We start from the raw sequence: 12,243 nt of genomic DNA on the forward strand, positions 1-12,243 counted from the left end.
CAAAAAGAATGGCAATGTTTAAAACTAATCTTTAGCCATTAATGCTAAGGGAACAAATTAATCTCTACTCCAGGGCTCTTACAGACTTCAGTCAAATTAACTTGCACATCATCAAGAAATGGGTAATTATAGCTGTGGGCCTGGGAGATTGCTGTAATGTTGAAATAAAAACAAAGTGCCAAAAACACTAACAAGTTCATGCAGCAAGTGTGGAAAGGGAAACACACTCCGTATCTACTGAGTGCATGTTTATAGTTCTGCTGCTATAGTCCATCTACTTCAAGGTTTGACATGTGCATTCAAAGATGCTCTTCTGCACACCACATGGTTCGCTGGGTTACTGTTGCCACCTTGTCAGCTTGAACCCTTTCCTGAACAAGGCATTTTTGCCCACAAATCTGCCACACACTGGATGGTTTTTTTTTTGCACCATTTTCTGTAAACTCTAGATATTGTGCATAAAAACCATAGGAGATCAGTTTCTGAGATACTCAAACCAATAATCATTCCACTGTTAAAATCACTTAGATCACATTTCTTCCCCATTCTGATGTTTGATCTGACAACTGAACCAATTGTCTGTCTGTATGCTTTTATGCATGGAGTTGCTGCCACTTGATTGGCTGATTAGATACTTGCATTGAAGCTACTTAGCCTAAAACATCATTTTATTTCTATTTCCATAGAGAATGCTTAATCTGCAGAGTTTTCTAATTTTGTTTTGTTTTTATTTCAGATCTCCTGCATTTACAATTTTTTTAAAATATTTTGAAGTACTGTAATGCTGAAGGCTTGTATTCTGGAAGTAGCTAAATACATAGACATGCAGTTTTAGTTAGCTACAATACATGAATTCTCCCTGAACATGCATAAAACTATCCAGATATGTCCAATGCTCAAAAAGCAGGACAAAGCCCCATCAGTCTTCTCTCAATCGGAGTTCAAAGTTTATTATCAAAGTACATCTATGTCACCAGTCACTGGTTTAAGATGGCACTGGTGAAGCATAGCAACGAATTGTTGGCAGCAAACAAAACTACTAACTGCATTATTAACACTCTTTTTCTCAGAAATGTTCACTGCAATCAATAGCCTGTAACTTCTGTTTTGGAGTTGAGCTTTTGAACCACCTGTACAACCTAGCATTTTTGAGCAAAAACTGAAGTTTCTGGATGTTTCTGCATGGTGTATATGAGCCGAATCAAGGCAGCAGGGCCTGGGCCTGGGCCTGAGAGCTGGGAGCAAGCCAATGTTTGACCATTGCTAGAATGGACTTGGCGATCCAAAGCAGCAGAACAGAGGCGAGGCGAGCTGTGGCAAGGTGGAGTTGAGGCAGCGGGACCCAGGCTCAAGAGTGAGAAACAAGTCGGTGTTTGACTGATTTAAGCACCAGGTCAGATTAGAAAGATTGGGTATGGGCGGAATTGAGGCCACGGGTCCCAGGCATGAGAGCATATTGAAGCAGCAAGGCCTGGGTCTGAGAGTGAGGAATGGCCTGCTGTTTGGCTAATTTAAGCACTGGACCAGATTGAAAAGGTCAGAATGTCAGGGCTGGAGGAGATGGGGAGGGGAGGGCTTTTCCTATGATGGTCTGGGCTATGTCCACTACTCTTAAAAGGGGTGAATACTTATGCAATCAATTATTTTGTGTTTTGCATTTATAATTAATTTAGATCACTTTGTAGAGATCTGTTTTCACTTTGACATGAAAGTGTCTTTTTTTGTTGATTAATATCAAAAAAAGCCAAATTGAATCCACTGTGATTCAATGTTTTAAAACAATAAAACTGAAATCTTCTGGGGGTGGGGGGTAAATAAGTTTACAGGCACTGCCACCACAACTATTTTCATATTTTACTGTCTCATTTTCTAAATTTAAAATATGTTGAAGTAGAATTTTTGTACTATTAATCTCATTTGACTCTTGGTATTGCTTCTGATGCTCATTGGTAGTTTTCTAATATGCATGCCTTGAACTTGTACCTTAACCCTAACATCATTTTCATATACTGTACACCCAAAACATCAGATGTCCAGATGTTTGTAGTTCTTCAGATTAGGCTTAATCAGAAATTAGTGCGGATTTACCATGGTTTTTTTAAATCAATTTATTTGACCTATCACCTTCAAAGATTATTAAATACATACCTTTATGTTCCTGTCATCCTGAATTCCCTTCTCACCCCTCCCCTCTCTTTATTGTACTGTTTGTGGTAATATGCTCTCTTTGTTGTTTCTCCCTAAGTACACTTGGCACTTTTTAATATTAAAATAGACTTGTGATACATCTGATCATTCCATCAGTTTGCCTGCATCCTCCTGGAGTACACTGCTTTAAAGTAGTCTATTTTCTACATTTCTAAGTTTTGTATGGTGTTGTAAAAAAAAGTATTCTCTAAATCCACATCTTTAAGTTACATATAAAATTGAAAAACAAAGTGTCTGACACTGACCTTTGGGAGTTTTCACTTTGTCAAATAAATAATCATTCACCACTATTCTCTGGCTCTTGTGCCTCAGTCAATTTCTTATACAAGTTAGCACCATCCCATTTATGTCATGTTCTTATTTGAATATTTATATGGTACTTGAAGTTACATCTACTACACTCCCCTTGTCAGTCCTCTCTTTTAGTCCATTGAAGGTTATTCAGACACTGTTTGCCTTTAATTTACCAATCTAGTCAGTTCCTCATTTCCATTTACCATCTCTTCTCACTCTGCTGCAATATCACCTTCATCCATTTCTTTTTAAGCTCTATTCACTGCCCCACAGTGTATTTGATCCCTAATTTGTTCTGTATTTCCTTCATCTATCTCTTACATATTTGCAAAATAATTATCTGCTGCTTCTTAGGCTATCTCTCAGGATTAAGAATTAATTACTTCCATGGCAGTTTTGTGGATTAGGAATTGAGGCCATGTTGATAGCAGGGCATTGGAATCTATACATTCAACTATACACCATTGTAAAAATATATTCCCACAGAACAATAAAAAAGTCGGCAAGTTTTGGTTGGAAAAACTATGTCCTCTAATTAAATAACAGAAGTAGATACATTATTGTATAAAGCATTTTGTCTTACTCCTACATTCTGTAATTCCCATGTTATTTTTAGCAGAGGTGGAGACATACTTCTCTGGTCTTATTGAGATGCCTTTAGAAATGGTCTCTACCTCACCAAAAATGCTTGGCCAGTAGGAGAACATGTTTACAACTTTACTGACTAGGTTTAGGGGCTTTGTGTCAGAATATTGAGTGCATTTCTCACTGCTGAACAAATGTAAACACTGAAAGCCATTTGATCATCTGATTTGAACCTAAAAAGGGAAAGCCATGCATTTTCTAAATGAGAAAAGAAGTGGGAATCCAAAGAGACTTGGGCTTTTTATGCACATAGATCAATAAACACTGTGGCTGGGTAAGGAAAATAATCTAAAAGAGTAATGGACTTTTATGTCTAGAAATGGGGAGCTGTGCTACAAATGTGGAAAACTTATATCATTTCTTGTTAGTGAACATTATTGGAAACAAGAATAATAACTGGTTTGCACTGTAATGATGAATGGAGCTTACACAATTGTGATTCTATCCTCAGATTCTAGAAGGCTTAAAAGCGATTTGATTAGAGGAATTAAGGGGATTCACTTCAGGATTGTTGGACAGTTCTGAATATCAGAATAATTATTTGATTCCACTCTGTGCTGAATTAATAGAATTCCATATTCAGAAAACTTCCATTACTTCAATGTTCTTGAAGAAAATTGGCCTACAGTTACCTTGCTAATTTTTATCCTGCTGAGGTGTTTGGGTTATATACTGTAGATACTAGATAGTCCAATAAGTGAATGAAGTCTTGAAATTTATCCAGGTTTACATATATGGATTGTTGTTGTTTAATATTGTGGTAAACTCTATACTTTACATGTGACATTCTTGGCTACACTTTTAGTGAAGTGTTAGCTATAATGTTTTTCTTCCACAGGTGGAAGAAACACAAGGAAGTGTAATGTACGGTTTCAGAATCACAACATACGAGGTAAGCAACCTTTGCAAGGGTACTAATACCATTCAAAGCTAATTAAATTATTTTCCCATAAGCAAGTAGTTGATTTTCTACTTTTTAATAACACATTACATTAACTTGGTGCTGTTGAGAGAATGGAGTGAGAGAATCTAGCGTAGAGAAGACCAGTGATGCTGTGGGGAGGGAGGAAAGGAAATGAGGCACAAAGCTGTGAGTCAAAGAGAAAGAAAGTGCAGGAGGGAGAAAAGATACACATAGTATAGGAGTGGGTATAAAGTTGAGTAATGATATGAATAGAATTGCCACATGTCTATTTACTTTGATCAGTGCCTTTGAAAATATATCCATATGTAATTAAAATCATTTATTCATCATTAGTCTATAAATCTCTTGGAAGAAATTCAGTTTGGAAACTCTTCTTTAAAGAATATATAGATGCTTAATAAGAATGTCTTCATTCTGCTGTAATGAAAGCATTGGTACAGGGCTTGCCTAGAGATCTTTACATTGTCAACAAGAGAAACTGATGGCGTTATAGTTTTTATTTCTGATTTGTTCACTTTATGGTTTCAACTGGAGGGATCTTTCTTCACTTGAGCTTGCTTTGAATAGCAATATTTTCTATAAATTCAGACTTTTTAAAACCAAATAAAGGAAGTTGCATCTGGAGGACTTCTCTGGGACATGATATTTGTGGGAAGATTATTTAACAATCTGTATAATATTATTACTGATCAGTCTGCAGAATGTCCAACATTAGACTCAAGGTAGTATCCTCTGGAGGTGTGATTTCACTGGTCCCGGAGCTTGGCTGGCTGCACAACATCACTGGATTTCCTGGGATTTGGTACATTTTAAGAATGTGGCAATAAAGGAAGGTATTTGGTTTCATGTGCCTGCACGGCCATTCAAGATACTTATGGCTGATCTTTTATTTCACAGCCTCTTTCTTGTACTCATCCCAGATCCATTCATTTCATAACATCTAAAAATTTATCATTCTCTCTCTTGAAACATTTGGGTCTTCAATGGAGAATTCCAACAATTCGCTATATAAAATATCTTTTTATCTGTCTTATATTGCAGTCCCCCCTCCCATTTTGAGCCTGTAATCCCAGGTTCTATGCATATCAGCTAAGGAAAAGATCAGTTCTGATCTTCCTGCCAAGCATATAAGAATTCTTTATGTTTCAGTGAGATCACCTCTCGGTCTAAACATGTGAGTATAAATTCAATCTGCTTAATCTCTCCTCATGATCATTTGCAGCATTGGGTTGAAAAGTCACAAAGTCATGTTTCAGTACACAAAACTTTGGTTAGGCTTATTTGGAGTATTGTGTGTAGTTCTAATCACTGTACTACAGAAAAGATTTGGAGGTTTTGCAGAAGAAATTTACCAGGATATTGTCTGAATTAGAGAGTATTAGCTTCTCAGCTGGATGACACAACCAGATGATGTGGGTTATTTCTCTGAAACCAAGGCAGAAAAAATTATGTAGACTTTTAAAGCTGCAGGAAAATAAGCACATTCAAAGAGGTTGGAGGTGGCTGACAGTTTCAATGACAGCAAAACAAAGGATAGGTTTACTCAAACAACACACACAAAATGCTGGTGGAACACAGCAGGCGAGGCAGCATCAATAAAGAGAAGCACTGTCGATGTTTCAAATCTCTTAGTATCTTTCCTTTCAGTTAGTCCTGATGAAGGGTCTCGGCCCGAAACGTCGACAGTGCTTCTCCTTATAGAATCCCACCCCCTCTGGTCTTCTCCTATCATTTTGCATCTCCCCCTCCCCCACTTCTTTCAAATCTCTTAGTATCTTTCCTTTCAGTTAGTCCTGTTGAAGGGTCTCGGCCCAAGATGTCAACAGTGCTTCTCCTTATAGATGCTGCCTGGCCTGCTGTGTTCCACCAGCATTTTGTGTGTGCTGTTTGAATTTCCAGCATCTGCAGATTTCCTCATGGTAGGTTTACTCAGATAGGCATTGCTGACTCAGATATGAATTGTGAGAAAGAATAACATGAGACCAGTGTAGGAACTTGGGTGGTCAGTAATTTAGGGGGAGCAGGCTTGGGAGCTGAACATAGTCTTGAGAATGAGATGTACCTGGATAGTCATGAAGAAAATGAGAGAGAATCTAGACAAAGATGTAAAGACCTAGGACAGAACTTGGCTTTGTGGCCAAGGAGGAGGGAAGATGTGGTAGAAACAGCTGATCTTAATGTGAAAGAAGGTTGGTAGCTCAGCCAAATGTCTTAATTAATAGAAAATGAATTGAATGACAGCAGAATTGAGGGAACATTTCAGCTGAACCTGCTTGTCTAAAGGATGCATGAACTTTGAGAAGGATTTGTTAAACAACAACTCTGTGCTGGAGGCTGCACCTATTGATTTAGCTGCAGATCTAAAAACAAGGGCAGTTGTAGTGTCCACTGCAGCTGGTTACAAACTCTCATAGACTATTGATCAGCCCTTCAATTGGGTGGCTGGAAAGATTTATAGGAAAAGGAAGGAAGGAAGACTAGCTTCCTTATAAGAACTGTTTATGATGTTCTCTCAATTCCCAAAGATCTAAACCAGTGGCTCAGTGAAGAGCCAGCTTGTCCATTCTGTGGAAGAACAGCAAACCTCAAGCATATCCTCTCATCTTGCAAAGTATGCCTCACTCAAGGAAGATACACATGAAGGTACAACTAGGTCCTCAAATGTTTGGCATCTCCTGTGGAGAGGCAAAGGCTGAATATCAACTCTTAGCCCCATATGACTGGAAGAACCACCATTCCCTTTGTCCGGCAAAGACAGCCAGTGCCACTCTTAGTGACACAGTTGGTGTCAGGCATACTGGAGCCTGTTCATGACTGGAACATGGCTGTCAACATAGACAAAAGGCTAATATTTCCTCAGAGATGACCACTACCACCTTCAGACCAGAATTGGTCTTGTGGTCCAGCAATCTGAAGGCTGTAGTAATCTCAGAGCTCACAGTGCCCTGGAAAGATGCAGACTGCGAGGCACATGAGCAGAAACATGTAAGATGTGCTGAATATTTTCCCAGTAGAAGTTGGCTGCAGAGGATTTGTGGCTACATCCATGGTCAGATTGCTGAAGGGATTGGGATTCCGTGGCCAGGGCCAGCGACAAGCTATAAAAGAACTCTCGAGGCAGCTGAGCGAAGCAGCCACTGGTTATGGGTGAAGAGGAGTGATGGCAGCTAGGCCCTAAAATGACCCATGGGTGGCCAGATGTGAAGGTGGTGTGTCTGGGACGCCGGGTCACACTGTTGAGCCCCAAGGAGAAGTAGTGGGCTTAAACTGACAAAACATCTAAGAAGGGGCGTGCCCACCTGATGACCCCTGGGAAGCGTCTGCCACCCACCAAGCCCCCCACCCTCAAGTTCTCTATGCTGTGACCAAGTTGGGATCTGCTTAACAAAGGGATTGAAACATCTAGTCCTATGAACTGAAACTATGTCATCAGTGAAAAACTGCCTTTCATTTCCATTTGCTTGCATGCAACCACAAAACATGTGACATTAATAAACCCATTTAGTAATTTAATTTACTATTTGGTATAAGTATAGAAACTGTCAAACAGATATTTTCTGAACAGTAAAATTTGTGGAAAATCATTTCTCTATTTTTACCTACTTTGATTGTAAAATTAAATAATCTGTTAATATTGCAGTATTGACACTTCTAATCTCTGGAAATATGTACAGAACATATTGAAAACACAGTATTAAAATTAAAAGAAATGTTTCCTGGTGTATGTCTGTAAGGGATGTAACAACTGGTATCTAATGTTTACAAAAACAACATCACTGCACATTTGTTTTGTACTAGGGCAATAATCTCCCTGGAGAAACCCGAGATCAACTTGTTTTTCAGCGCTTAACATTAATTTACAATAACACGCACGTTGAATTAGTTTCCTACCTCAAGATGCAAATTATTGCTTAATGAATTCTCACAATTTGATCTACATAATCACAATGATTATAAACCAGAACCTTATTCATTATTTTATTCATTGATTTTATAAACTTTTAATGTAAATGTGGGAATAGTACAAATTTTTAACATGTTTCAGTTCAGGTAATAGAATTGTAGTTGCAAAATATTGGGTTATATTTGCTGAATATAGAAGTTTGAGGTTAATATAGTTGAGGTATCTAAAATGATTAAGGATTTTAAGGTAGTCTTAGTGAATGCCTTCCATTTGATGGAGAGTTTGGGAATGAGAGGAAACAGTGAAGAGTGAAATTAAGAACTTCACTGAAACACTTGTAGAACTTCAATACTTTACAAAGGATTGAGAATAAATCTGGGGTCTGGGGTAAAAATGAGTAAATGGAGTTGAGATCACTTTACTGAATTATCTGACTAAGTGACAGAATGGCCTCAAAGGGTTGAGTACTTTCTCCAGCTCTGTGATGTTACGTATGCAGAATGAAGCCTTTTAATTGCATTGCAGAACTTTTACTGGCCATTGCAGATTGGCATAAAGGTGATCTAAGCACCTACCTTTTTATAATCATGCTTTGTTATGAGATTGTGTGAACCTTGGCCCATTTTCACCATGCATGTTAATGTTAAGATTGTAGATTCAGTTCTCAATGTAGAACCCTGAGCACACAATCAGTGACACTCCCAGCTCAGTGGCCAGCCATGTCATGCTCTCAGAAGCATTTTTTAGGATCCTACATTAAGAATATACATAGGATCAGAGTTGATCGTTCTGTTGTCTTGCCTTCTTCTCTATTCAGTAAGCTTTTTCTGTATTATTTCTCTCACTACATCTTCCTGTGCTGTTCCCATTTCCTTTAAATCCCTTTACATCTAAGTATATTCCAATTTTAGTCCTGAATTTACAATGACTGAATATCTATAGCACTACAGTGGAGAAAATCCTGTAAGAGTTGAAGGGAATCATTTAATAAATTCTAGAAATATGGGCCATTCAGCTCAAATTCTTAGAGTCATTCCAGAAATGCTGAAAAACTGCACTGTGTTCTGGATTTCCTTGCTGAAACTTCTCTCTTCTTGCAAATTGTCCTCTCCCCATGCCTTAAAAAAACCCACTCTTGTTATTGTTAAATTTTATAAAATGGTGATCAGGGATTTATTTGTAGTAGAGAGTATAATCATGAGCACTGCAGTTGGGAAAATGTCAGAGAACACTGAGGAGCTTAGGAATGCCCAAATCATGTGCAGCTTGTAGAAACGAATGAGCATTTTGTAAACCAGCAGGATAGATTTGCCACCTACTTCAGAGGTGCAGGCTTCTTCTCCTCTGTATGAACTCAGTTGGCAGCCACATTTCTGATTTGTGAACTGTTAAACTTACTGAGGAATGGGAACCAGATTTCAGCTGGGGAGGACCTGTACAGGTTAGGTAACCCTCATCCAAAATTCCTAAATCCGATATCCGAAAATTTTTGAGCACTGACATGACAAATGGAAAATTCCACAAGGCACTGGGGATGTTCTCCACTGTAGAACACAGACAGTTCTGAGAAGTGACCTCACATATGTAATAAATGAAGTTAATAAAAAGTAGAAAAATGCTGCATGAAGCAGAAAATGAAGATCTTGTTTGTGTATGAAAAGAATGGATTCATCAGCGTTGGAGTTAACATATGCTGTTTAACAGTATGTTGATCATGAAACAAGCAAAGATCTATCATGGTGAACTGACAATTGAATATTCAGCAGGATGCTTAACGAAATTTAAGAAAAGACATGGTATTAAATTTTTAAAGATTTGTGGTGATAATACATCTGCTGATGATCATGATGCAGCAGAGAAATTCATTGATGAGTTTGCCAAGATTGTCACAGATGAACATCTAACACACTGAATGGCAGAAAAAACTGCATTACAGTAAGTAACATATATGTTAAATTAAATAAGTAGTGCAAAGATAGAAATAAAATAAGTAGTGAGGTAGTGTTCAATGTAGATTCAGAAATTGGATGGTAGAAGGGAAGAAGCTGTTCCTGAATCATTGTGTGCCGTCTCACTTCTGTACCTCCTTCCTGATGGTAGCAATGAGAAGAGGGCATATCCTGAACGATGGAGACGCTGACTTTTGGGAGCATCGCTCCTTGGAGATGTCATGAATACTACAGATTTCATGGATACTAAGATAGTACCCGAGATGTGTAGGTTTTAGCAAATAAAACAAAGTGAGGTGTTTTATGTTTTTTGAAACCCATAACACATCTTATTGAACTTCAGAAACTAAAAAAATCCTTACATAACAATGTCATCACATCAGACCAGCTCTTAAAGCAAAACACAAGTCAATGTTGGCTGTGAATTATGTACATTTCTCCCAATTATGTTACGTTACACAGGCCCCCACCCCCCACCAGAAATCTCTAATGCATTCATTGTAAGCCTGTCTGGAGTTTGGACGAGCAGCCCATCTCGGGTCCTGTGATCTATGGGTGGAGGAACCCCAGGTGCCACTGGTTTGTTCAGAGGTGTGTTGACATACTCATGGCCATGGCCATGGTGTGACAGCAGGGGCACAGCAGCAGTATTCTCCAAATCTTGTTTGGTTTAAGGTGATGTACCAAAACACATTCAGGTTTACCCCTCTTATCTATGATAAAAATCTTGTTTTCCCATTCCAAAATGTGGAAGGGGTCTAAGAGAATGTTGGTGTGTGTCATGGTGGACAAAAACAAGTGAGGTGGAGTGTAGGTCAACAAAAACCCAAGAGTGTTGTACGCCATGGGAGGTAGGAATAGAAGAAAAGGAATTGAATTTACTGAGGAGGGTGGAACGCTGTTGAGAGGCTGACCACACAGTCATGGTGTCAGGAATGAAATCATCTGACACTTGTAAAGCTGTCCATATACCAACTCAGCCACGGGCAACTGAAGATCCTCTTTTGGAGCTGTTCTGAGCCCCAGCAAGACCCATGGGAGACGATCAAGCCAAATCTCATCAGTCAAGGAAACCCTCAGAGCAGCCTTTAAGAAGCAGTGAAACTGCTCACGTAGGCCACTAGACTGTGGTTGATACAACGTGTTGTGATGTAGCCTAACACCAAAGTTCTGGGCCACCACAGCCCAGAGGTATGAAATGAATTGGGGAACATGGTCAGAGGAAATATCAAATGGGGCACCAAACTGAGCAACCCAGGTGCTGATGACAGCCCGAGCCACGTCTGTGGTCATCGTCGAAGCTGGAGGCACAACCTCTTGACACCTGGTGGTGTGGTCCACCATGGTAAGGAGGTGTGTGAAACCACGGGAGGGGAGAAGAGGACCAACTAGGTTTACATTGACATGGTCAAACCATTGCTCAGGAAAATCAAAAGGCACGAACATGACGGTTAATTTTTGCCCTCTGGCACTCTACACAGGCTACAGTCCAGTTGTGCACATCTTTCTGAGGCCATGCCAACAAACTCCAGTGTATTCAGTTTCTGTGAGGCCTTCCGGCCCAGATACATGGCCTCTTGTACTTTAAAAGCAGTCTGCCTCCAGTTTGCAGGCAAAATGGAGCAAGGGCAATCGGTTGAGACATTGTACAGGAGTGAAACCCCAGCTTCTTTGAACTTAATGTCAACCAACCTTAGGTCTGTGACTGCTGTTCAGTAAGCCTGGATCTCTGGGTCAATAACCTGGTCAGCTGCCATACAGGCATAGTCAACCCTTATGTGTACAGCCTCAATGGTTGGCCATGAGAGGCAGTCAGCCACAACATTATTTTTGCCCTTGATATGCTGTATATCAGTTGTGAATATGTAGGCCAGGTGGTGTTGCTGCTGTGCAGACCAAGGGTCCCATATTTTTGCCATCCCAAGCACAAGTGGTTTGTAGTCAATGAATGCTGTGAAATGGAGATCCTCTAGATGGGAAAAAAAGGCAGACAGCCTGATAGAGACTTAGAAGCTCACAGTCAAACATGCTGTACATCCTTACAGGGAGTTATAGATGGCAGCTGAAGAAGGCAAGTGGCTGCCACACTCCTCCGACCAGATGTTCGTGCACAGCATCCACAGAATAGTCTGAAGTGTCAGTAGTTATGGCTGTGGGTGCATTGGGGAGCTGATGCACCAGTAGAGTCACATTAGAAAGAGTTCATTTGATATCATCAAATGCCCTGGTCATGTCCACTGACCAGTCAAGCTCCTGATTAGGGGCATTACATTTAAGTGTACTCTACAGGGGAAGCACAAGCTCAGCAGCTCGTGGAA

General features: G+C 39.6%; 1 protein-coding gene across 11 annotated transcripts in view; it reads left to right on the forward strand.

Annotated features, from left to right (window-relative positions):
- LOC132382284 (titin homolog) overlaps positions 1-12,243 on the forward strand; it is a 354,914-nt gene that overhangs the window by 269,068 nt on the left and 73,603 nt on the right. For all 11 annotated transcript variants that reach the window (XR_009508280.1, XM_059952393.1, XM_059952425.1 and 8 more), the window contains one exon: positions 3,986-4,039. Coding sequence is in view for 10 of the 11 variants with exons in the window: in XM_059952393.1 (XP_059808376.1) it covers positions 3,986-4,039 (54 nt within the window). In the remaining variant the exon portion in view is untranslated. The remainder of the gene's footprint in view (positions 1-3,985; positions 4,040-12,243) is intronic.

Source organism: Hypanus sabinus, chromosome 2 (assembly GCF_030144855.1).
Source record: "Hypanus sabinus isolate sHypSab1 chromosome 2, sHypSab1.hap1, whole genome shotgun sequence".
Classification (NCBI taxonomy): domain Eukaryota; kingdom Metazoa; phylum Chordata; class Chondrichthyes; order Myliobatiformes; family Dasyatidae; genus Hypanus; species Hypanus sabinus.